At 46.2% G+C, this 26,910-nt stretch overlaps 2 protein-coding genes across 2 annotated transcripts in view; both read left to right on the plus strand.

Moving 5' to 3' along the window:
* ift122 (intraflagellar transport 122 homolog (Chlamydomonas)) overlaps positions 1-21,810 on the plus strand; it is a 100,565-nt gene extending 78,755 nt beyond the window's left edge. The window contains exons 25-31 of the mRNA XM_057357004.1: positions 215-315; positions 4,796-4,961; positions 18,935-19,046; positions 19,555-19,683; positions 20,638-20,714; positions 21,101-21,265; positions 21,347-21,810. Coding sequence (XP_057212987.1) covers positions 215-315; positions 4,796-4,961; positions 18,935-19,046; positions 19,555-19,683; positions 20,638-20,714; positions 21,101-21,265; positions 21,347-21,433 — 837 coding nt within the window. The 3' untranslated portion in view covers positions 21,434-21,810. The remainder of the gene's footprint in view (positions 1-214; positions 316-4,795; positions 4,962-18,934; positions 19,047-19,554; positions 19,684-20,637; positions 20,715-21,100; positions 21,266-21,346) is intronic.
* A 1,236-nt stretch (positions 21,811-23,046) lies between these two features.
* Positions 23,047-26,880, plus strand: exorh (extra-ocular rhodopsin). The gene is made up of 5 exons (XM_057355932.1): positions 23,047-23,682; positions 23,998-24,166; positions 24,359-24,524; positions 25,248-25,487; positions 25,773-26,880. Exons 1-5 carry the CDS (start codon positions 23,322-23,324, stop codon positions 25,899-25,901), a joined length of 1,065 nt encoding a protein of 354 aa, XP_057211915.1. The 5' UTR covers positions 23,047-23,321; the 3' UTR covers positions 25,902-26,880.
* The last annotated feature ends 30 nt before the right edge of the window (positions 26,881-26,910 follow it).

Consider the following 26,910-nt stretch of genomic DNA (forward strand, 5'->3'; position numbering starts at 1 on the left):
ACACAGGTATCGATGAGCAACGTAAAGTCAATATGGTATGTATACCTTATGTTATATTTATAGAACTATTATAGTATGGCTGCTTGTTGGATGCCTTTTTTTTGGATTAATCATGAAGTTAGTAAAATTAGACTAGATTGATTTTAGACTTCTCTTGAATTGCTGAATGAAAGATCAAAACATTTATTGATATAGATATGCCTTTGTTTTTCAGTCAGAGCCGTTTAGTTCCCACATGCCAGAGATTCTCTTCAACATTTCACGGTTCCTGTTCCACAACTTGACCACAGACGTTCCCATGGGCATCTCCAAAGTGTATCCTTTACTCACACACTTGAAAGTTTGGAGGACTTTGTTGAGATTTGTGAGATGACTGTTCATTTGACTGAAGTGTTTACCGGTAATGTGTGCTCCGATCATGGGATGGTGAGGGTTCTGCACGTCTGCGATTTGAGCTGTGGGTTGAATGCAAAATAAACCCTTTCAACACCTAAATTAATGTAGAGATGTTGAAACGCTTGATGCAAAAGTGTTTTTCAGAGTACACCATGAATTCTTAACTTTCACAGCAACATCTGCTTCTACTGTCACTATTGCACATTTCCCTCACAGACACACACACACACCTCTTATGGCATTCTCACTTCCTCTGTGTTAACAGGCAGATATTTATTTTTGGAGAACTGGAGGTGAATAATTGAGAAAATGAGCACAGATGCCAAAAAAAGAAGACAGGAATGCTTACACAGAAAAGGACATTTTTGTCACTTTCTGTCAAGACACAATGCGTTCACACTAACAGCGACGGTTTTGTTGAGTGGAAGTGTTTTTAGCATCAGAGACTGTTGGTTAAGTTAAATTTTATGCCAGTGAGCTGTGAAAATTGGGATGCAGATAGTGGATGTCACATGAATCAGTGCCGTCATATAGTTGCATGCTTCAGTAAGGCCATGTGCCCACCAAAGAATAGTTTTGTTGTCCAGTGGACAAAGCCAGCAGCTGCTGTTTTTTGTCCATGCTCTATGCCGGTGCCCAGACAGAAATGTTGAAAAATGTTCAACTTGTGGAAAAACACTGAGCTTGTCAATGTCACTTTTTACTAAGTCGCCCAATTACGGTATAGGAATGGGGAGCAAAAACCACAGCAACCATTGGGCACATCCTACATGTACAACCATCTTTGTACAAAAAACAATGTTAGATTAACACTGTCTTTGAGTATGATATTCCCAGACTACTACGATAACAATATTGTTTGATTAAAAAAACTAACTGCCAGGCGCCTACAGTAGGTGTTTTTTCAGACAAGCACCTAACGTTTTTAACACTTTAGTGGACACAGCCTAAACCGCACTGAGCGCTTTGGCCTGTTTCTGTGATGGGTTAACAACACAAACCATAGTGTACTTTAACTTATATTACAGAGATGAGATGGTAGAGATGTCTACACAATTTTAATAGAAAAATAAGCCAAATCAGTTCAATGAATTAAATTCAATACACAAAACTACCCAAAAATAAACTTTCTTTTTAATGAAACAACACTTAAAGTGATACTTCAGGCATAAATCAAAATTTCCCTGTTTTACTCACCCTCAAGGCATCCTAAGTGAATGTGACTTTCTTTTTGAAGAATAATGCAGTCGGAGTTATAATACCACGTATTATTCCGGCAAATGACGCAACGTCTCGTCAGTTCCTGTGACCAACACAGCATTTTTCGTTTTCAGCCAATAGAAACACCGCCTCCTCTGGGTGGGAGCTTTTGTCACTATCATTTAGCAGAAAAACAAGCCTCTCGTTCGCCTGCACGGATGTTAGACATTATCCTTAATAGCGTTGTCAATATGGATATTCCTCTTAAACAAACGCATCGATTTGCTTCGGAAGACCTTAAGATAAGCCATGTCGAGCAGTTCTTTGATCGATGGAGGCACTTTTTGGAGCTTCAAAAAATTTCCCCCCATTTACTCCCATTCTACCGCTTGGAAGTAAAAGAATACGTGGTATTATAACTCTGATTGCATTATTCTTCAAGAAGAAAGTCACATTCACTTAGGATGCCTCGAGGGTGAGTAAAACATGGGGAAATTTTGATTCAGGCCTGAAGTACCACTTTAATGTCTATAGATGACCAAGGCTGACCATGCCTCAAGCCTTTCCAGTGAAATTCCTTGTGATTTAAATGTGAATGTAAAACAAGATTCAAGATTACGTAAAGGCTCTACTTATCTGCACAATGGTAACCTCTTAAAACCATCAACATAACAAACACTCAGTGTTGCCAGCTTAGTGACTTTGTAGCTAGATTTCAGATTTTCAGACCCCTTTAGCGACTTATTTGCCACAAAGTACCTAGTGACAAATTAAGCAAGAGTAGTGAAGAGAAGCAGACCTGAAGCACTTAGACTTGTCAGATACTAAGTGATGACGGCACTGGTATGCTAACATCGTCACCTGCTTTTCCAGGCAGGCTTTAGCTATACTTTCAATTAAAAATAGTTGCCAAAACAGCTTTAAAGACTACATAAACAAAATACTAAACATAAATAAGTCCACTCCTTTTTTCATCTTAATAAAAATGTAAATGCATAAATTAATTATCAAATGATTTGTTTTTTTTATTACCCAGACCCGTGCAAAGCATTCTGGTAGCTGGAGATCCGTTGCCCAGTTTTAGCAATGCTGCCCCAAAACAATGCCACCAAGCTTCATTCATGTAGCCCTAACTCCAATAGATCAAGTTAAATTATTGAACACTTTGAACAGTTTTTTTATAGCTTCATGAAACAAGTTTGAAAGTTTCCATGCATGTTAAAAGACTAGGGGCGGAGCCTTGAAATCTGGAACTTAATTGGCTTGATAACTGAATTTTCTTTCTGGGTTACTACAGTACATATTGAATACTCAACTCAACTCTCAACACAACTTTATTTATATAGCGCTTTTTACAATTTTCATTGTTACAAAGCAGCTGTACATAAGACATATTGACTATAAGCAAAACAATTAAAGTTGTACCTGCAAAAACAAGAAAAAGTTGAAAACACAGAAGACAGACATACCCACATACAAAACACTCCACACACACAATATGCACACGTACTAACACACATAGACATAGACACACACACACACACACAGATGCGCACGCACGCACACACGTACACAGACAAGTACGCACACACACACAGACACGCACGCACGCACACACACACACACGCTCAGTGAGAGCACACATTTAAGATAAAGGAGAGAGAAGCACAGGTCAAATATAACAGACTATAAATTCCTATATGCAATATTAATTAAGTAAAACTTTAAAATTCTAAAGCAGCCCCCCCGGCCATGCAAATAGTGGAAAAAACAGTATGCAAACGGTGGCGAGGAACCCAAAACTCTAATCAAGAAAAAAAAAAACTCGGGACAACCCAGGCCCAACCAGGGGATTCCAGTTCCCCTCTGGCAAAAGCTGCTGCCTCTGCACAAGCTCCAGAGAGCTTGCACAAGGCTAAATAAAATAAATAAACTTACTAATAAGGTAAATTATAGTTTAAGATTATCATTAATAATCTAATAGCATTTGAAATTTTGTGGTGAAGACGTATCAGGTGACCGCGTCCTTCTTTATCCAGCTCTATCATCTCAGCTCTTGTCAGGTCGCCGCTTCCCATTCTCCGCTCTACCATCAGGTCAGGCCATGAACTGCATCCTGCTCGCTGTGGTAACCTTGGAACAATGAGACAAGACTGGCTGAGAGTAGAGTACTGTTCTGCACTCTTTGATGCAACAAGTACATCAGTTGTGTTTTTGGTTCCGGTTGATCTAACTAATGCAGCCTAAATCCTCAGAGGATTTATATTATGGAAGAGTAGTGTGTGCAAGATTAAAAAGATGCGTCTTTAGTCTAGATTTAAACTGACAGAGTGTGTCTGCCTCCCGGACAGTGCAGGGAAGACTATTCCAAAGTTTAGGTGCTAGATAGGAAAAGGATCTACCACCTGCACTTGATTTTGAAATTCTAGGTGTTACCAACTGACAGGACGCCTGAGAGCGTAATGCACGTGAAGGACTGTAATACAAAAGGAGGTCATTCAAGTATTGAAGAGCTAAACCATGTAGGGCTTTATAGGTAATAAGCAAGATTTTAAAGTTAATGCAATTCTTTATAGGTAACCAGTGCAAGGTTGACAGAAATAATATGTTCATACTTTTTGTACGTGTAAGAACTCGAGCTGCCGCGCGTTTTGGACCAATTGGAGTTTTTGTAATAAGCCTGCAGGGCAACCACCTAACAGTGCATTACAGTAGTCTAGTCTTGATGTCATGAATGCATGAATTAACTTCTCTGCATCTGACATTTACAGCATATGACGTAGATTAGAATACTGTTTTAAACATGCAGACATGAAATTGAAATTATACTTATCTTCAATATAATTAAATATTTATATTATAATTAACTTTATAACATAAAGTTGATGCGATTAAATTATTTTTATTTATTATTATTGTTTTTTCTTAGTCCCAGTTATATGTTGATATACTGTAGTTTGACAGCTAGATAATTTGTTGATGAAACCAGTGGATTGGTCAATGACATGATTGTTTTATTAATACTTTTTGTATTTGTAGGCAGTTGTTTGTTATACTACATTTGATGTCAGATGGGATTATTTGACCCAGATCTAATGTGTTGATTATATCGCTGGAATAGCAATGACAACATTAACACCCAATATGCAATTGATTAGGTATAAATTGTTTGATGTATGATCCTTGATGTGTGGTTCAGGGATACACTGTATGCACTGGCGAAACAAAGTAAAGTTCTGGGGGCGTATAAAGTAGCACGACATGCCTTTGAGAAACTACAAGGCTTGAAGATCCCGGCCCGCTATCAGGACAGCATGGAACTCAGCTGTCTGACAGTTCGCTCCAAACCTTACCATGACAGTGAGGTGTGCGCGTCATGTTTAAGTTTTAACTGTTTTTCTCTTACAGCCTGCCTGTGTATTGTTGTTGTGTTATGACCACTGTCTTTATGTATCTTCTATTGGCTAATTCCAGCACCATCCCACAAATCACACATCAACTCAAACTGAATCCAGGAACCTTAATAATGAGTTCATTGTACTTCAGTGGTCGCCAGATCTCATTCCCATAGAGCGTCTTTGGGATATAGTGAAATGTCAGATTTGCACAGGGTTCCCACGGGTCATGGCATTTCTGGAATATCATGGAATTTGAAATGGTCTATTCCAGACATTGAAAGTCATGGAATTGCATATATTTTTTCTCGAAGTCATGGAATATCAGTCACTTTAAATTGTAGTTTCCATTTATCAAAATGTGATTTTTCTGTACTGTTTTTTTTGTGTGTTTTTACACATTTTTGCGTATTGTTATGGTTATCTTTAGCGCCATTTTATTCGCTTCCTGCTTGTCACCTGTCAATCACTTAAGTCAAATGCAGTCACCTGTAGCTAAGGCAAAATGCCAGGAAAATTTACATTTCAAGAGCTTTGGCTAAAAAACAACCACTTCAAAGACTGGGTTTCATTCATTATATTTCATGGAAATTCTACTTTTTAGTCAGGGAAAAGTCATGGAATTTGACATTTGGCTTAGAGTGGGAACCCTGTTTGCAACATAAATCTGCAGCAAATGTGCAATACTGTTTACGTCAGCATTCATCAAAATATATATTTTATCGTATTACATATAGCACAACAATAAGAAATGTAGACATTGAAGGTTGTTTTTATACAAGCTATTTTACAGAAACAGATTCACAACAAATACAAGACTTCTATTCTATATGAATCGTCCATTTCTAGTCGTTCCAAACCTGTATACATTTTTCGTTTGATTGAAAACAGAGAAAGATATTTTGACGAATGCTTGAAACCAAACAGTTTGTTAAGGTTCTGTAGGGAAACTCGGGAGTCAGAAGCAGGGTAAATAAGAATCTTTAATCAACCTTACACGGCAAATACAGGCAGAGGAAAACCATAAACAAAGAGGCCGACAAGCGGCTATGCATCAGACACCCAATGTACGTATGACCGGTAAGTCAGGAATGGAGTCTGGGGATGCACGGGGCAAAAAAGGGCTCGAGCGCTCGGCCGCAAAAAGGGGGGAAAAAATCACTCAATTTGTGTCCAGCGGAATTCCGCAACTGAGTGTGAGGAAGAGAGGGTCATCCACTGCCGAGGGGGTGAGAGGCCGAACCAGAGAATACGCTGGGCAGAAATGTCCAATGACCACGCAGACGGTCAACCGTACAGGCAGTTCAAATAGTCCACTTGGCCGACAAGCGTTCGTCCCAAAAGCGTTCACTATACCGTCAGGGCTGAGGTGCGTAGATGAAATCCACTTTGACCAGCAGGAGAATTATATTCCAATGAGAATCCACTAGACCGACAGGGCAGAAATACTTAGATGAAATCCACTTTGACCAACAGGAGAATTATATTCCAATGAGAATCCACTAGACCGACAGGGCAGAAATACTTGGATGAAATCCACTTTGACCAACCGGAGAGACATACAGGAACCGGTCTCCAAGACTAGGAAGAAGTTCATTGTGAGGCTAGGAAACGTGGTAGACGGCAAATCCTTCCAGAGCCGTCAGACCGACCAGCCAGACAAAACAGGATGTGTGCAGCAAGTCCAATGCTGCAGGCAGACAAGAAGACACCATGTGGCAAACACAGCTCAGGAGCCTGGACAAAAAGAGGTGAATAACATGATCCCAAAACTAGATAAACGACCGGTAAGTCGTCTGAATAAACACTGACGATCTGACACAGGACGGAGGTACAAGAGGGTTAAAAAAGGGAAAATAATCATGAGAGAAAGTGAGAAACCAGGAGGGGAGAGAGAAAAACCGGAGCCAACCCAGGTGAAAGGAGTGAAACAATAATGAGGTAATTAATGTCTACACAAGGGGGGCGGGGTTGTCACGAAGACATCGAGCACATGGAGAGCTGTCAAGCTGAACCACGCGCTCGACAAGAAACAAAAACAACCAAGTGCTCAGACCCGAGACCTCACAGGACCCCCCCCAGCGGCACCACCCGGCGTCCTAGGAGGGGGCGGACCTCGTCGTTGATGGAAGTCCGAGATCAGAGACGGGTCCAGAATGTCCCGGGATGGTACCCAACATCTCTCCTCTGAGCCATATCCTTCTCAGTCCACAAGGTACTGAACACCCCTGCCCCGGCGACGAACGTCCAGCAGCTTCCTCACCGTGTAGGTGGGGGAGCCATCCACTAGACGTGGGGGAGGAGGAATGGGCCGATTGCTGGCAGGGTGAAGGGGGGAGGAGAGCACCGGCTTAACCCTGGACACATGAAAAACAGTGTGGACCCGACCAAGAGAGGGGGAGAGCTTGAGTCTGACGGCCACCGGGTTAACCACCTTTGTGATGCGGAACGGACCAATGAACCTGGGCGCCAGCTTACGAGAGGGCGCCCGGAGAGGCAGGTCCTTGGTAGAGAGTCATACCCGCTGACCACAAATATAGGTAGGAGGAGAGACCTGGTGGCGGTCAGCCGCTGCTTTGTTTCGTCTACCAGTTCGTGCCAGAACTCCTCTGGCCTTCTCCCAAGTGCGGCGGCAATGACGGACGAAGGCCAGAGCAGATGGAACAGCAGCATCGGGTTCCTGCGAAGAAAACAGAGGGGGGTTATAACCAACCGAGCACTCGAAAGGAGACATACCTGACGCGGCCGAGGGGAGGAGTTGTGGGCGTACTCTACCCATGGGAGCTGAGAGCACCAATAACTCGGGGTGGAGGATGTCAGACAGCGGAGCATTCTACCGAGATCCTGGTTGGCCCGCTCGCATTGCCCGTTGGTCTGGGGGTGGAAACCTGAAGACAGACTTGCAGAGGCCCCGATCTGTCTACAAAACTCTTTCCAGAACCGGGAGGAGAACGTCTTGGTTACGGATGTAACCTCGGTTCCCTGATGGAGGGAACGAGACGTTGTGTCGAACCGACAGAATGGGGTTTGTCTTGAGAACCTATCATCTTCTGAGTATTTAGAAAAGGCCAATGAAAATTGGCGAATGAAATTTGCATGCCGGGCTCCTCCCCGGATGTCCGGGTATAAGAGGGAAGCCGGCGTGCTCATTCATTCACCTTTGGTCTGAGGAGCCTAAAGCATCCTCCCCCGACCGCTGGGGTGGGCGGCCAGTGTTGTGGCATGAGGGACACAACGTCTCGTTCCCTCCATCAGGGAACCGAGGTTACATCCGTAACCAAGACGTTCCCTTTCTGTCGGTCTCTCGACGTTGTGTCGAACCGACAGAATGGGGTTCCTATGGAAAACGCCACAGCACTGAGCCGCGTCACAATCTCTGCGGAGCGACGTTGACTGGCCTGGGCGAGTCAGACGAACACGCTAACGCGAAATTATGACCCTCCAGTGGAGAGGAAGGGGGACCCAGAGCTTTCCACAAAAAGTTGGGAAGCCCCCTAACGCCGGCCGTCACGGGCGGAGGCCTAATTCTCTAAATGGCGAGAAGCCGCCCGGCACCGTACGGGCCACTGGGTAAGCATTATTCCCCCCTGGGGGAAAAACGCTGCAGAGGCCACTACCTACCGTAGGGAGGAATTAGTGGAGACACCACATGGTCTCACCATCAGGGGAGAACTCATGGGAGGAATGTGCGGACTGCAGGAGTTAACCGCAAGGTGGGAGTCCACCTGGGGAGGTCATGGGTTGCCAAGGTGGGAACCATTCATGAGGATACATCAGACGGAACAGCCCACGGAGGGGGGGTTACCACGTCTGGAGCACTAGGTCCGGTTAGAGCTATGTGGGAGATAACTCAACTGTTCCCCGGCCTAAGGGGGCAGGGCTGCTCTGCCCAGCCTGTCCCCTGGAAGGGTGCTTAGTGATGGATGGAATGCCTGTTCTTTACCCGAGGGGAAAGAAGTGAGGCGGGATCGCCACTGCTCCCCCCGGAGGGGGAAGGGCTTCCGCAGGCGTACGCCCTACCGGCTGCCGGTCCCACACCTTGCCAGGATGCGGGCTGACACCGGTTCCGCGCGTAGGTATTAGAACCTCACGGAGTTGTTGGGCATAGCCCAACCCGCAGCTCTGCAGATGTCTGCCAGAGAGGCGCCCTGAGCCAGTGCCCATGAGGGGTGTGCCTCACTCCCAACGGGCAGGGGCGAAATGAGATCGGTATGCCCTAACGAGGGCATCCACGATCCAGTGCGCCAGCCTCTGTTTGGAGACAGCCCTCCCTTCTGCTGACCTCCGAAACAGACAAAGAGCTGCTCAGAGCTTCTGGGCTCTGCGTGCGGTCCAAGTAGAGGCGCCGTGCGCGTACTGGACACAACACGGATAGGTTGGGTCTTCCTCCCCGGTGGGGAGCGCCTGCAGGTTCACCACCTGGTCTCTCGGGAGAGTGGTGGGAACCTTGGGCACGTAGCCGGGGCGGGGTCTCAAGATAACGTGAGAATCCCGGCCCCGAGTTCTAGGCAATCTGTGGACACGGAGGGTGCTTGTAGATCCCCTACCCTCTTGGAGGTGAGCGCCATGCGGAAAGCCGTCTTTATCAAGACTGAGAAAGAGCGGCAACCCCGAGAGGCTCGAAGGGGGCGGGGCCTCTTGAGGCCCGCCACCTAGGTCGCAAGAGGGTATGGAGCGCGGATAAGGTGGTCACCCTCTCGCGCCCCTTAGGAACCTAATGACCAGGTCGTGCTGTCCCAGAGGCTACCCAGCACTTGGGTCATGATGAGCGGCCGTAGCGGCTACATACATTCCCAGTGTGGAGGGGGAGAGGTTACTCCCCCGTCTCTCTTGAGGACGGGACAGCTCGTACCCGACCGAGCAACTCCGCGGGTCTTCTCGCCGAGAAGAGCACCAGGACGAGAAGAGGCGCCACCTATGGGCGTATAGCCGCCCAGTGGCCGAAGCCCTAGCCTGAGTGACGTCCCAACCGGACCGGGGGTGGGTCACTCAGGATCTCCTCGTCCCGTCCAGACATGGAGACCAGGTTTTGCCTGGGATGCCGTAACGTGCCCCTTCCCCTGGGGAAGCTGTCCGCCAGGGGGAGCGGCCAGGGGGGAGTTGTTGTCAGAGCCTCAGCTCCGAGAACCAAGTCCTGGTTAGGCCGAAGGGGCGTAACTAGTACCACTTGATGCTCCTCTTCCCTGGCCTTGCACAGGCCCTGTGCAATGAGGCTCACTGGGGGGAAGCGTACTTCCGCTTGTCCCGCGGCCAGCTGTGCGCAAGGGCATCCGTGCCGAGGGTCCTCGGACAGGGAGTACCCAAGCGGACAATGGGAGGAGTTCGGGGAGGCAACAGGACCACCTGTGCCTGGCCAAACTGCCCCCAAATGAGCCGGCTGCGCGGGGAGGGAGTCGCCACTCTCCGCAAGGCGTCAACTGACGAGAGAGCACATCGGCTGTCTGGTTCAGGACGCCTGGGATGTGTGTGGCTCGCAGGGAGCTGATCACCTGCTGACTCCAGAGGAGGAGGCGTCGGGCGAGTCATGTTAGCTGCTGTGAGTGAAGAATACGCCACAGCAGCTGTGCTGTCCGACCGGACCAGCACGTGCTTCCCTGCACGAGAGGAAGTTCCTCAATGCAAGTAGCACAACCCACAACTCTAGGCAGTTGAATGCCAACGCAGGCGGGGGCCCGTCCACCGCCCCGACACTGCTCGCCCGTTGCACACGGCACCCCTTAGGGTGTGTCGGCAGAAAAGCGTGTGACCAACGCCTGCTGCCGGTGTGCCACGCTCTCCAAGGAACTTGACTCTGCCGCCAGTGTTGGAGCGGTCGTATATGCATCGACCCGAGGGGGGGCCACCCCCGCCGAGGATGCCATGAATCCCAGGAGCCTCCTGTTACAGGGGGACCGCTGACTGTCTGATCTCAGGCAGTTCAACACTGACCGGGCGCGCTAGTCCTGTCGCCCCCCCCCCTGGGGGTGAGCGGGGCCGCCCGTGAGGACAGAGTCGAGTTCCATACCGAGAAAGAGGATGCTCTGCACCGGGGAGAGCTTGCTCTTATCTCAGTTGACCTGTGGCCCCACCGATCTAGGTGCCGGAGCACCAGGTCCCTGTGTGTACACCACAGATCTCGAGAGTGTGCCCAAACTTGAGCCAGTCGTCGAGATAGTTAGTACCCGCACACCTCCTTCCCAACGGGGAAGGAGGGCGGCTTCCACGACCTTCGTAAAGACTCGTGGAGACAGGGACAGACCGAAGGGGAGGACCCTGTACTGATATGCCCGTCCCTCGAACGCGAACCGTCGGAACGGCCGAAGTCGAGGGAGGATCGAGACATGAAAGTACGCGTCCTTCAGGTCGATTGCCATGAACCAGTCCTGACGCCTGACGGACGCCAGGATGCGCTTCTGCGTGACCATCCTGAAAGGCAGCTAGTGTAGGTGCCTGTTCAGAACACACAGACCCAAGATAGGGCGCAACCCTCCGCCTTTCTTAGGGACAATGAAGTACGGGCTGTAAAACCCGCTGAACACCTCGGCTGGTGGGACGGGCTCGATCGCTCCCTTCACCAGAAGGGAGGCGACCTCCGCCCGAAGTACGGGGGCATCCCTGCCTCTGCCTGAGGTAAAAGGACGTCCCGGAACTTGGGCGGACGTGTAGCGAACTGAATCGCGTAGCCGAGACGGATCGTCTTCCTCAGCCAGCCTGACAGTCTGGGGGCTCCCAGAACTGTGACAGGGGGACTAGGGTTTGATCTGCTTCATCGCCCCCGCGGAGGGTGGTTCGATGGCTAGCAGTACGGATTCCTTGCCGGGGGAGGCCCCCCGGGGAGGAGATCGGCTCTGCCATATTTCCTGCCTGGCGACTGCGCAGCTCAACGCACTGTCTGACTGAGAGTGCTGAGGGCTGGTGTTTATACTCGACATTGCGCTTCGCCATGACGCAACGTCGAGTTTGCCGTTCACCGTCGTGCAGAGGGTGAGAGCGGCTGAGGTACCCCAGTTTATACTCGACATTGCGCTTCGCCATGACGCAACGTCGAGTTTGCCGTTCACCGTCGTGCAGAGGCTGAGAGCGGCTGAGGTACCCCAGTTTATACTCGACATTGCGCTTCGCCATGACGCAACGTCGAGTTTGCCGTTCACCATCGTGCAGAGGGTGAGAGCGGCTGAGGTAACCCAGAGAGAGAGGAAACTCTCCTTTTTTTGAGAGTAAGTGGGCGCTAGCCCCCCGGAGGGGGCCAGCAGATGGAGAGACGGGGCAGGATCCGTCCCTATCTGACTTCCCAGCGATGTGGCTGGGGTCGGGCCCAATGATAGCCTCGATCCCCCTCAGGTCTTCCCATGACAGCCGCTTCGCCGCGGCTGCTGATGGGGCGATGGTCTCCTCTTCGCTGCTCCTCCAGGGGGGCCGCCCCAGAGCTGGAGGGCGTCGAAGAGGACCAGGGCTGCTGGGAAGCAGACAGTGCACGGGACTCGACGGCCGAGGCGGCCGAGTTGCGGCACGAAGGACTGCTTCTTACCGACGTGCGGGGGGTGAGCGGGGCCGCTGCGGCTCGACAGTAACACCAACCAGCCCCCCTTTGTGAGACGGGTACGTTGAGAAAGCGGACCTTCTCAGCGTTACTCATCTGCGCAAGGATTGGCCAGAGGAGTTTCTCATGGACCACAAGTGTGGACATCGTCCGACTCAGGGCCCGCGTGGTCACCTTGGTCGCCCGTAGAGTGAGGTCGGTGGCGGCGCGGAGTTCCTGCATAAGCGCTGGGTCGGTCTTACCCTCGTAGAGCTCTCTCAACGCCCTGGCCTGGCAGGAGCCATAGCGTGGAGAGAGGAGGCAGCTTGGTCCGCCGCAATGTAAGCTCTCGACACCAGAGATAGCGAGACACCACATGCTTTGGACGGGAGTCTAGGTCGTGCCCCCCCAGGTGGTCGCCACCTACGGGCACGAGTGCACCGCGGCGGCATACTCCACCTGGGGGACCCGACGTATCCTCCAGCCGTCTCAACCTCGAGGGAAGAGAGGGTGACAGAACTTTGTTTGACGTGACACGTGCCAGGAAGGGGCGTTCCAGGTCTTACAAAGTTCTTCATGCACTTCCGGTAAACACGGCACTGGGGGCGGGCCCGAGGCGACATGTAGCCAGCCGCGAGCGCCGGGAGAGGCAGTGCGGGCACTGCAACCCAACACTCACGGCGGCCCGGGAAAGCATGGCCGACATCTCGACATCCGCTTTTTCCTGGGCTCGACCCCCCGAGGGAGGGAGCCCGAGGAATCGTCGGAGTCGGATGGCAGTACGTCACCCCCCGATGCTGCAAGAGAAATCTCATCATCACGCATCGTGTCCGAATACGTGATTGAGGAATAAGACGGCGGACCGTCTTTTTTGGGGAACGGTCAGACGAGCGAGACGAGGTGTGAACGGTCCGTGAGCCGTGGCTGGCGGATTATCGCTCACAGTAATCCTCATATCACCCTCGCTGCTTGCCATAGCGGACGGCAAAGCCGTAGTCCTGCCGCCACGGAACGGGGAGCAAACGAGGTGGTGGCTGAGTCCCGTGGGAACACAGCCAATTGTGAAGCAACTTCTGAATCGACAATCTGCCCCAGTCTGTATCCACAACGTCTGCCCCAGCGTACTGGAAGCAGGCATTGTGTCCGTCCCCCTCCTCGATGAGTGTGTTGCACCCATGAGAACAGCGGGACAAGCCACGCTGGAGAAATTTGCTCTTTTAGAAAAGGAAATTTGCTCGAACACCTCCGGAACTGCCGAGACGCCCAGGGGAGAGTCACTGCAGGAAGGGACCGTCCGCTGTCCACGTCGTAGAATGAATGAATGAGCACGCCGGCTTCCCTCTTATACCCGGACATCCGGGGAGGAGTCCGGCATGCAAATTCCATTCGCCAATTTTCATTGGCCTTTTCTAAATACTCAGAAGATGATAGGTTCTCAAGACAAACCCCATTCTGTCGGTTCGACACAATGTCGAGAGACCGATAGAAAGGGAACTGAGGACCCCTATCCGAGACCAAGTCGACCGGCAAGCCATGGAGACGGGAGACGTGATCTACCAGCAGTTGAGCAGTCTCCCGGGCTGAGGGAAGTTTGGGCAATGGAATGAAATGGACCGCCTTGGAGAAACAATCCACCACCGTGAGAACCACAGTGTTGCCCTTGGAGGCAGGTACCCCAGTGACGAAATCAAGAGCAATATGGGACAAAGGGCGGGAGGGGATGGGTAAGGGGCGGAGCAGTCCAGCGGGAGGATGATTGGGTGTCTTGCATTGAGCGCAAACCGGGCAGGCCAACACAAACTGTCTGACATCAACAGCCAAGGATGGCCACCAGAAACGCCGGCGGATGGCTGCCTGCGTTCCCCGAATTCCTGGATGGCAGACCAATCTGGAAGAGTGACCCCACTGAAGGACATCAGATCGCAGAGCGGGCAGAACTGATAGTCTACCCTCTGGGCACTCAACTGGCACTTGCACCCCTCGTCCGGCCTCCACTACTCGCTGTTCGATTCCCCAAGAGAGAGCCCCAACTACTACCCTTTCAGGGAGGATGGTTTCAGCTGAGAGCTCTCCCTCGGGGGTCTCAAACAGACGCTAGGGAGCATCAGGTTTGACGTTCTTAGCGCCAGGCCGGAACGAGAGGGTGAAGTTGAAATGCCCGATGAAGAGTGACCAGCGGGCCTGACGCACACTCACCCTCTTGGCTGAACGGACATATTCCAGGTTCTTGTGGTCCGTCCAGAACAAGAAGGGTCGCTCTGTGCCTTCCAACCAGTGGCGCCACTCCCCCAGGGATAGTCTTACCGCCAACAGCTCCCGATTGCCGATGTCGTAGTTACGTTCTGCAGGGCTGAGGCGGTGGGAGAAGGCACAGGGTTGCACCTTCCCGTCACCAGCGGAGCGTTGGGACAAAACTGCGCCGACCCCGACATCTGATGCATCGACCTCAACAATAAACTGGAGGGTAGGATCTGGAACAGACAGAACAGGTGCAGAGACAAAACGAGACTTTAATTTATCAAAGGCAACCTGTGCATCATGGTTCCACTTGAACAGGACTTTAATTGAGGTCAATGCAGTGAGAGGCGCGGCTGTGAGGCCGAAGTTCCTGATGAATCTCTGGTAAAAGTTGGCGACACCCAGGAACCATTGAAGCGCCTTGCGAGAGTCGGGGATGGGCCAATTGGCGACAGCTTTGATCTTTGCCGGATCTGCTTCTATACTGTCGGTGGAGATGATGTGGCCAAGGAACGTAACTGACTCGGTGTGGAATTCGCACTTCTCCGCCTTGGCATAAAGCTGGTTTTCGAGTAACCTTTGAAGGACCCACCTAACGTGCTGGGTGTGTTCCTGGAGAGAGGGGGAAAAAATAAGGATGTCATCCAGGTACACAAAGACAAACTTGTTAATCATGTCTCCCAAAACGCTATTGACGAGGTCCTGGAAGACGGCTGGAGCGTTGGTAAGACCGAACGGTAGCACCAGATACTCATAGTGTCCCGTGGGAATGTTGAAGGCCGTCTTCCACTCATCACCTTCTCGGATGCGGACGAGATGGTAGGCATTGCGTAGGTCTAATTTGGTGAAGACCAGGGCTCCCTGCTATAACTCAAAGGCAGAAGACATTAACGGTAAGGGGTACCGATTCTTAATGGTGATGTCATTCAAGCCTCGGTAATCGATACAGGGGCATAGGAAGCCGTCCTTCTTTTCAACAAAGAAGAATCCCGCACCCGCAGGGGATGATGAGTGCAGAATGAGACCAGCTAGGAGTGATTCCTGAATATACTTGTCCATCGCCCCTCTCTCTGGGCCAGACAGGGAGTACAAACGACCCTTGGGCGGAGAAGTGCCTGGAAGAAGGTTGATGGCTCAGTCAAAGGATCGATGAGGAGGTAACGAGGTAGCCCGGGACTTGCTGAACACTGCACTGAGATCATGGTACTCCACCGGGATGCCGGTTAAGTCTGCGGGCGGCACCTGAGGAACACAAGACAGGGAGACAGGAGAGGAAGCAGAACCCAGACAAGACAAATGACAAGACTGACCCCAGGCTAAGAGGGAACCATTCTTCCAATCCACGTGAGGATTGTGTTGTACGAACCACGGGTACCCCAGCACAATCTGGTTCTTGGGGGAATCGAGGACGTAAAACACAATGCTCTCGTGGTGGTTCCCTGAAAGAATCAAACTTACACAGGGGGTGACATGAGTGATGGAAGCAAGGTGACTGCCTGCGAGCGACTCGACCTCCATGGGTTCAGAGAGGGAAATGGAAGGGGTTCCCCACCTACGGACTGTGGCTGCGTCTATGAAGTTCCCTTCTGCCCCAGAGTCAAGGAGATCATGGCCGACTTGAGATGATCCCTGGAACAGGAGCTGGAAAGGCAACATGGCCCGGTTGGATGGAGAGGTTAAAGGGGTGATTGCGCCCACCAGGACTCTCAGAGTTCCTAGTGGGTCTTGGCTTTTACCGGACAGCGGGCGGCAAAGTGACTCGCCTTGCCACAATAGAGGCAGAGGCCTTGAGTAAGGCGTTGTTGTTTCTCCTGAGGGGTGAGGTGAGGCGCCCGAAGCGGACGAAGGAGCAGTCTGGACTGGAACTGTCCGAAGGGGTTGGAGAGTCGTCGCCGACGGCGGCGATCCATACGGCCTTCCACCCGCAACGATAATTCGATGAGGGAATCCAATTCACTGGGTAGGCCAAGGGGCGCCAGTTTATCGGCAATGCTCGGGTTGAGGCCATCGAGAAACCGAGCACGGAGGGCACTGGGATTCCAGTCGGTGGCCGCGGCAAGAGTCTTGAGCCGGATGGTATATTCAGTAACAGAGGTTCCTTTCTGCGAGAGTCGGGCTAGCTGGGCGGAAGCTTCATCCCCCTGGGCTGTTCGATCAAATAAGCCGATCATCTCTTTACGAAAAACCTCAAATGAGGCGCAGCAGGGAGCCTTAGAGTCCCAAACGGCAACTGCCCAATCTCGGGCTGATCCGGATAGAAGGGCAATGACATAGGCTACCTTGGAGGTCTTAGTGGCGTAACGTCGGGGCTGGAGTGAAAAAACCAGGGAGCACTGAGTAAGAAAGGCCCGACAGGAGTTAGGGTCTCCACAATAGACTGGAGGATTGTGAGTGTGGGGTTCGGGCTCACAGGTGGTGTGGGCATGCAAGAGCTCTCCAAGGCGGGTTATGAGTTCCGCCACCTGAGCGTTGAGGGCTCCGATCTCTTGAGTAGCAGCATTGAGACGGTAGGACTGTTGCCTTAATAGGATTCCTTGTTGGGTGAGGGCTGCGTGTAGAGGGTTGGACCCTGCTGACTCCATGTTGGTCAGATCGTTCTGTTAAGGTTCTGTAGGGAAACTCGGGAGTCAGAAGCAGGGTAAATAAGAATCTTTAATCAACCTTACACGGCAAATACAGGCAGAGGAAAACCATAAACAAAGAGGCCAACAAGCGGCTATGCATCAGACACCCAATGTACGTATGACCGGTAAGTCAGGAATGGAGTCTGGGGATGCACGGGGCAAAAAAGGGCTCGAGCGCTCGGCCGCAAAAAGGGGGGAAAAAATCACTCAATTTGTGTCCAGCGGAATTCCGCAACTGAGTGTGAGGAAGAGAGGGTCATCCACTGCCGAGGGGGTGAGAGGCCGAACCAGAGAATACGCTGGGCAGAAATGTCCAATGACCACGCAGACGGTCAACCGTACAGGCAGTTCAAATAGTCCACTTGGCCGACAAGCGTTCGTCCCAAAAGCGTTCACTATACCGTCAGGGCTGAGGTGCGTAGATGAAATCCACTTTGACCAGCAGGAGAATTATATTCCAATGAGAATCCACTAGACCGACAGGGCAGAAATACTTAGATGAAATCCACTTTGACCAACAGGAGAATTATATTCCAATGAGAATCCACTAGACCGACAGGGCAGAAATACTTGGATGAAATCCACTTTGACCAACCGGAGAGACATACAGGAACCGGTCTCCAAGACTAGGAAAGAAGTTCCTTGTGAGGCTAGGAAACGTGGTAGAGGGCAAATCCCTCCAGAGCCGTCAGACCGACCAGCCAGACAAAACAGGATGTGTGCAGCAAGTCCAATGCTGCAGGCAGACAAGAAGACACCATGTGGCAAACACAGCTCAGGAGCCTGGACAAAAAGAGGTGATTAACATGATCCCAAGACTAGATAAACGACCGGTAAGTCGTCTGAATAAACACTGAAGATCTGACACAGGACGGAGGTACAAGAGGGTTTAAAAAGGGAAAATAATCACGAGAGAAAATGAGAAACCAGGAGGGGAGAGAGAAAAACCGGAGCCAACCCAGGTGAAAGGAGTGAAAAAATAATGAGGTAAATAATGTCTACACAAGGGGGCGGGGTTGTCACGAAGACACCGAGCACATGGAGAGCTGTCAAGCTGAACCACGCGCTCGACGAGAAACAAAAACAACCAAGTGCTCAGACCCGAGACCTCACACAGTTATTGGACCCCATGGACTCCCATAGTAAGAAAAATGACAATGGTAGTCAAAAGTGCCCCAGAACTGTTTGCTGTCCTACATTCTTCAAAATATCTTCTTTTGTGTTCAACACAGCCAAAAAAAATTAAGTAATTTTTCCTATTATGTTAGTCAATGGGATCCAAGAACGGTTTGGTTATATGCATTCTTCCAAATATCTTTCTCTGTGTTCATCAGAACAAAGACATACAGATTTGGAACATCTGTAAATTATGACATAATTTTTATTTTTGGGTGAAGTATCCCTTTAAATGGCCCACTGTGAGATTCTGTAAGGCGAATACAAACTTATGGTCCTATCATTTTATTTGTTTGAGGTGGAATATGCTCAGACCATTTCTTCATTAGATTCAGAGAAAATCTAGAAATACAGATGACACATTTCAAAGCTTTTCATGTAAATTTGTGTATTTCTCTTCGCTGTAGGATCTGATTCCCATGTGTTATCGCTGTTCTACCAACAACCCTCTGCTGAATAACCAGGGCAACTCTTGTATTAACTGCCGACAGCCTTTCATATATTCTGCTTCCTCTTACGGTGTGTGAAGTCAAACATCTGTCAATTCTAGCCTGATTGATATTATTTACTTAAATTATTAAATAGTTTGAACACAATTTGGGCTTTTCTGCCAGGGTAAGTTCTTAACTAACAATGAGTAATACAGATATAATATGGCATTTAGTAATCTTTGTTACTCTTAAAAACAATACAATTGTACAATTGTTGAAATCATGCTACATTATGATTTTATAAATATTCAAATGGTCAAATGAACATAAACTAAGGTTAATAAATGCTGCTAAAGTATTGTTTATTGTTAGATGACTATAGTTAGTTACATTATTTATTTGCCATCTCAATTAAATTCTGAATGATGCACGAGCCTGATTTGATCGTATTAGTTGTCCCTGAAAGACAATGTCGTAAAGCTCAGATGTACAGTATGTGACTATACAAATGTATATTATAATGCAATATAAGCCGCTTTGGATAAAAGCATCTGCCAAATGCATAAATGTCTGAACATGTGTGATTTTGTGTTTAGAGGTGCTCCCGCTTGTGGAGTTTTATTTGGAGGAGGACATCTCAGATGAGGAGGCTGTGTCTCTCATTGACCTGGAAGTTCCTCGCGTAGACAGGAAGGCTGCTGGCTGGCAGGAGATGACCAGCGAGGGTACCATCTCACATTTATCGTTATATCTATTCAAATGAAGCTCTAGAAATCTCATTAAAAATGTCACAAACTGACAAAAATAAAGTTTTACCAGCAACCAGCAAGGGGCAAAACAATATAAAGTTTTGATCATCATCTTTAAACTTTGCAATATAATAGCAAGCATTAAAAAACAGAACTGTATATTTGTTTTAACAGAAGATAAACTCATTTATTCTGGGTCTTATATTCAAAAGTGAAATTCAGTTTTGAGTTGAATTCAGTTTTAGCGCTTTTCACAGTTTTGCATTGTTGCAAAACAGCTTTACATACAGTACATTAAGGCAGTGGTTACTATAGTAAATGCAAATAAAATGATTTTGTTGCCAGTAATTGACCATATAAAGGGTTACTTTCTGGTTTTCGATAAGTCAGCTCACGCATTTCCGTGGATTTGACAGCTATAGGATGTCATTCTGCACTCGCTGACTTAAAATGTGTAAAAAATGTAGATGGGGTTAAATTGAAAATTGCTGGGAGACGCAGCAGTGCTCATCTGTTGTCTCCTCATGCTGCTGAAATGTAAACTTATTTTTGGAACAATATTAAGGTACGTAAATACTGACAATTTCTTTAGCCCATTATAACTATACCTGTAGATGGATGGATTGCCTAAGTATTGCATGTGATTTAAGATTATTCCATCAAAATTGGTGTCTGTTATTAGGCCGACTGCTAATAAAAGATACAATAAAGCATGTATAAATGGTTAAGTGCGTGCATGCTGTGTGTGTGTGTGTGTGTGTGTGTGTGTGTGTGTGTGTGTGTGTGTGTGTGTGTGTGTGTGTGTGTGTGTGTGTGTGTGTGTGTGTGTGTGTGTNTGTGTGTGTGTGTGTGTGTGTGTGTGTGTGTGTGTGTGTGTGTGTGTGTGTGTGTGTGTGTGTGTGTGTGTGTGTGCGTGTGTGTGTGTGTCAGAATCTCAGTGTCTAAAGCTGGATGAGAGGATTGAAGACCCTGAGGATGACCCCTTTACAGCCAAACTCAGCTTTGGGGTGAGAATATTTACCTAATAATAACTAATCTCACTGCTTCTAATGCAATAAAACAGAATGCTTTAAGTGACTGATGTTGAAATATTTTATTCATATACAGGTATAACACTGTTTGAGAACCTGCTTTCCGTTTTATTTCTGCATCATTGCATTCTGAAGGCATGATGCAATGGCATAACAAACTGATAACAACACTGAACCACTTAAATGAACGTTAAAATGCATTTAATTTTCTTTAGGTGTCATTTAGTGGAACATAATAAAGGGCTTGTATTTTATCCATTGGGATAATTTTATTATTTGTATTTTTTTTCTATCAGCCAACACAACCTTGGCTCTGGTTATTTTATACTGAGCAAACTTTGCTTCTTGTTTTTATGTTACAGCAGGGTGGCAGTGAGTTTGTCCCAGTAGTTGTGAGTCGAGCGGTTTTGCGGTCCATGTCCAGACGAGATGTCCTGATCAAGCGCTGGCCCAAACCTCTCAGCTGGCAGTACTACCGATCTCTGCTTCCTGATGTCAGCATCACAATGTGTCCTTCATGCTTTCAGGTACCAAAATCTTCCAATTATTTCTACTGCCGGTTTACTTTCCTTGTAACAAACGTTGATTGCATTGTGTCTTTTTTGTAGATGTTCCATAGTGAAGACTATGAGTTGCTGGTTCTTCAGCACAATTGTTGCCCGTACTGCAGGAGACCCATTGACGAGTCCAACTAACCCGGTTATTTGTGTGTGTGCAATGGATTAGCCGTACACGCTATATGTATGCCGGTCCTAGAGACAATTACTTTATCTGTGTTTGCTGGTGTGATACTGTAGGACTGAGGTGTTTTGTTAATTGAGCCGCTAGAAATCCGTAAGTAAATACCAGGTCAGCGGATCAGTCTGATAGGATGAAACAGATCAGAATGCTCATCCTACCAAAGGGGATTATACAGTTTTTACAGTTTTGTGTTGGCATACTTTCGGTTTAATACACTTACTTTAAATAGGTTATAAGACACAGGTAAATTAGCTTTGTTCTTCACAATTGCTGTTTGTGAAGACTAAATTGAATACATATTTAAAAAATGCCTCGTTGTAATAGTTTTTTTTATTAATAAAGATTATGTTTTGTTTAATCAGTTAGTGGATTCAGTTTAATGCTGTTTAACATGTCACATTAAGCCATCCAAGACTGCTAATTTTGCTTCCTAAGATATTAGAAATGTCATGATTAGTTTGTAAAATCGTGGCCAAAATCCTACAGTGTGCACACAGTTTACAAGACTTATAATGCACTTTTAGGATATGTACAAAAATGTTAACTTGTGTTTATGCAAAAATGCACAGTATTATTTTCACATTCATCATATACATATACAGTAAGTACGTATTGTCTTATTTCATTATTTTTGTTCTGTAGAACGTTCCTTTTTTTCTTGCTATTGTGTAAAAAGCCAAGTTTAAGTGGTCATATTAGACATTTTTAAATTCTTTCAGATTTACTGGCAATGAGTTTTAGGTAGGGTTTGGGTTAGGACAAGGGGTTAGGGTCACTGTAGGATTTTTGGTTATGGTTTGCGGTAGATTAACATTGTTACCTATGTTAATTACATGCTTTAAATGTAACTACAATGCACCAACATGATGCACATAATAGGTCAATTGTGTCAGATGGTCATGTACATGGTAATTAAGCCCACCTAATATAAAGTGTTATTGGTTAAGGTAACCTGTGGTTATTAAACTCGAAAATCGAATCCCTATCTAATCACCCCAAAATAAAATTTGTTCAAATAGGCAAAAATTGAGCTGTAAACATACAATCAGATCAAAGAAGGTCTATGAAAGCTATGTTTATTTTATATATGCAAAGTGAAAAAGGTGCAGTGTCTTCAAAGCCACAGACCAAAGTGCAGATGTTTCAGACCTTGCTTTCTTCAAAGATCATTTATTTATCATGCCATGTAAGTGACTTTTTCTTCGATGGAACACAAAAGTAGATATTTTTAGAAATGACTCCGCTGTTTTGTATTCATACAATGGAAGTCAATGAGGGCCAGTGTTCTGTGTAGCAACTGATGATGGAGGTTTTATTTTTGGGTGAACTACCCTTTTAATAGAAATATTTGAAGAGTTTATTTCCAAAAATGAGATTTAAACATTTTTCAAAAATCACGTTTTTTTATTATTTGATCATGTTTTTATTGTGTTAATTAGCTGTATTTGTGTATACATGGTGTATACATTATATATTATATCAAAACAAACCAACTGCAGTTTGATTGATATTAATTGGAATGCACAATAAAAAAAGATCTCATTTTGGAAACAAACTCTTCATTTCCTATTTCAAACAGCAGAAGATTAAAGGAATGACCTAAGTGTTTTTCATCTTTGTTGTCCTTCCAACAAGGATTATCAAAACACTCTCTGACCTCAATCTGTGTGTTACTCAAAATTCCTCACTGTAATCTCTCTGCAGTTAATCTGAGCTGGTGGGTGGCATATAAAAGAGCCACTTGTGTCTTCCATTACTTGTTCTCAGGGACTTCGTTCGCTTACTAGCGAGGAGGTGTAAAAGCTTGTCTTTTTTATTTTACTTCTGACCGGTGAACCAAACATGAACGGGACAGAAGGTCCAAACTTTTATGTGCCGATGTCTAACAAGACGGGTTTAGTCCGTAGCCCATTCGAGGAACCACAGTACTACCTAGCAGAGCCCTGGAAATACTCTCTCTTGGCGGCATACATGCTCTTTCTCATCATCACTTCATTTCCCATCAACTTTCTGACACTCTACGTCACTGTGCAGCACAAGAAACTCCGCACACCTCTCAACTATATATTGCTCAATCTCGCTGTGGCTGATCTGTTCATGATCGTGGGGGGATTCACTGTCACCCTGTACACAGCCCTGCATGGATACTTCGTCCTGGGAGTCACAGGATGCAATATTGAGGGCTTTTTTGCCACCCTGGGCGGTAAGTACAATCTTTCTAGACCAGTTTTTTCTGGAGTGTTTCTCTAGTTGTCTCTGGAGCCTTCTTTTCAGTAAATGGGCCAAAAACAAGATACATTAACCATAAAACAACTTTTGTTCTACCAAACTGTACCTGTTTAACCGTAAAAAAACACCCCGTCTCCTTTTTAATTGGCATCAGTGTCCAGGAAAAAGGATTTAACTCCTTTGTGATGTGAATTGTGATGTATAGTGCTTTCCACTAAAGCAGATTTGTTTGACCGAGGTCAGTTTGTTATAATATGAATAAAATGACAGATTACAGATGTGTTTTCAGGTGAGATAGCCTTGTGGTCTCTAGTAGTGTTGGCTGTTGAGCGCTACATTGTGGTGTGTAAGCCAATGACAACGTTCCGATTTGGGGAGAAACATGCCATCACGGGGGTGGGCTTCACCTGGGTCATGGCCCTCACCTGTGCTGTGCCTCCCTTGCTGGGGTGGTCCAGGTAAGATTGCCACTTAAAGTAATATGCCTTCAGATTATACATTTTGTGTGTTGAACATAAAACAAAAACATGGTATGTGGGTTTTACCCTATTATAGGACCAAATGTTACCTTCAGGGAAGTTAAGCATTGAATTATGTATATCAATGGAACACATAGAAAAACTAATTTATGTATGTATGGATTGACACAGGTATATACCTGAAGGGATGCAATGCTCTTGCGGGATAGATTACTACACTCCTAAACCTGAAGTCAACAACACCTCATTTGTCATCTATATGTTCATCCTGCATTTCTCTATTCCACTTATAATCATCTTCTTCTGCTACAGTCGTCTTCTCTGCACTGTTCGTGCGGTATGAATACACACCAAAACATACCATAGTTGGCAAGTTCATAAAAGATATGTCCCCAGGTGGACATGCTAAAGTGATGGTTCACCCAAAAATAAAGAATTCTGTACTCACCGTCTTGTCATTTCAAACCTGTTTGACTTTCTTCCTTCTGCAGAACACAAAATAATGTTGTTCACTGGCACCCATTCACTTGCTTTGGTTTTGTTTATACACTAGAAGCGAATCGGTGCCGGCGCTGTTTGGTTACCAACTTTCTTCAAAATATCTTCTTTTGTGTTTTGCATAAATGACAAGGTTTGAAATGACAAGAGGATGAGTTTAGAATTTTCATTTTTCGGTGATTTATCACTTTAAATGCTTGTTTTAACCCAGGTTATGGCTACCGAAAGGGCATTGTTAGGCAAAATGCACAGCAAAGTAAAATCACAATGTAGCAGTTAGTAGGCCTTTATATTTTTTAATTAAATGTATTATAATGACGTTTTACCAATAAATTATGTACATTTTTAGTTGTCTTTATATGTTAGATATGCAAATTAGATTATTTAAAGAGATAGCAACTCATTTGCATTGACACATAGTAGTGAATGATGTATTTTTTAGCATTCAGGACCGGAGCTATTGAATTATATTATTAACATTTCATTTTATAAATGGTAGATCAGTTCTATTTTTATCTTGTCAAAATCCATTGAGAAGAACATTTTTTGTATGTTTTTTCAGGCTGCGGCTCAACAGCAAGAGTCAGAGACGACTCAGAGGGCTGAGCGGGAAGTGACACGCATGGTGGTTGTCATGGTGATTTCATTCTTAGTCTGTTGGGTACCGTATGCCAGTGTGGCCTGGTACATATTTGCTAATCAAGGTACAGAATTTGGTCCCGTCTTCATGACAATTCCAGCATTCTTTGCTAAGAGCGCAGCACTCTACAATCCTGTCATCTACATCATGCTCAACAGACAGGTGAGACATACACGGCACATATAAAAAGACTTTTATCAGGTGATTTTTTTTCAATTTGTCAAGGGCAGATTTTTGTCATTTAGAAAGTGTAAATCTGGTGGGCCACAGTATTACTAAAACTAGGTTTGGCTTGAATAGCACCAAAACACAATAAAAAATGTCAGAATGCAAAAAGGTTGTATTTGAAAATATATTCATAATGTTAAATCTCTACATATTAGGATGAGTGTCAAATACGTGTTTATTAAACAAGGTCAGACATGCTGTGTGTTTGCCCTTGTACAGTTCAGGAACTGCATGCTTACAACGGTCTACTGTGGTAAGAACCCATTCGGTGAAGAGGAGACCAGCACAGCTCTCTCCAGTAAGACTCAGTCTTCAGTTGTCTCGTCCGGTCAGGTGGCTCCTGCCTGAGCACCAGAGCCCCCAACGTCACCGCGTGACCCAGACAATCCATACAGAAAATCCATTTGGCCAGTCTGCAACCTCTCAATTCTACGTTAAGTTATCTTACATATTTCGTGATAATCTTTGGCATTTGGACAATCACTTGTTATAATAATGCTGTATGTTTTGAACTGCATGTGTTTGATTGTAACCAGTGTTGGGTGTAACTAGTTACTAAGTAATTAGTTAATGTAATTTAATTACTTTTCCCTTGAAAAAGTAAAGTAAGGGATTTTTCTTATTTTTTCTATAATTACAGTTACTTTTGATGTAATTAAACTAAATACTTTGTGTAATATATGTGTGTGTAATAGTGGAATTGACATCAAAATTCAAAGTCTAACTTTAAAATCTGTGCTTTAATGTATCCTTCTCACATTTGTAATACTTTGGTCAGTTAATAAGAGTACTTTATGTAGTTTAATATTATTTATTTGAATGAATTAAAAGAGCCGTTTCATGCCTATCCTTGAATCACTTAACTAATCAAGGTTGATATAGGATATAGAAGGTAATTAGTAATAAGTAATTAAATACTTTTTGGAGAGAGTAATTTGTACAGTAATCTAATTACACTATTGAATATGTAATTAGTGACTAGTAATTATTACTTTTTGAGAGTAACTTACCCAACACTGATTGTAACATAAACTTCAATAGTACAAAGTTAAATGACTAAACTTTTTTTGTTTAGCCTTTATCATCTGTTGTGATACTGCATAATATCATTCCATGTAAAGTTTAGTATTTAACAGGATATGAGACGTGAACGCTGGAGCCGTGAGACCATAAGCCCAAATCAACTCTGAAAAAATAAATGTTTAGATGTCAGTAAATGTTGTCAGTGGAGGAACTGTGATGTAAATATATATAAAGATGTTAATTTTTCATATTTCCTCAAAATCATGAATTTGTCTGCAGATTAAAATAAAAAGGTATGACACAACTTTGTCATGTTTCAAAAAGGTATGACACA

The sequence above is a fragment of the Triplophysa rosa genome, linkage group LG17, assembly GCF_024868665.1.
Source record: "Triplophysa rosa linkage group LG17, Trosa_1v2, whole genome shotgun sequence".
NCBI classification, from domain to species: Eukaryota; Metazoa; Chordata; class Actinopteri; order Cypriniformes; family Nemacheilidae; genus Triplophysa; species Triplophysa rosa.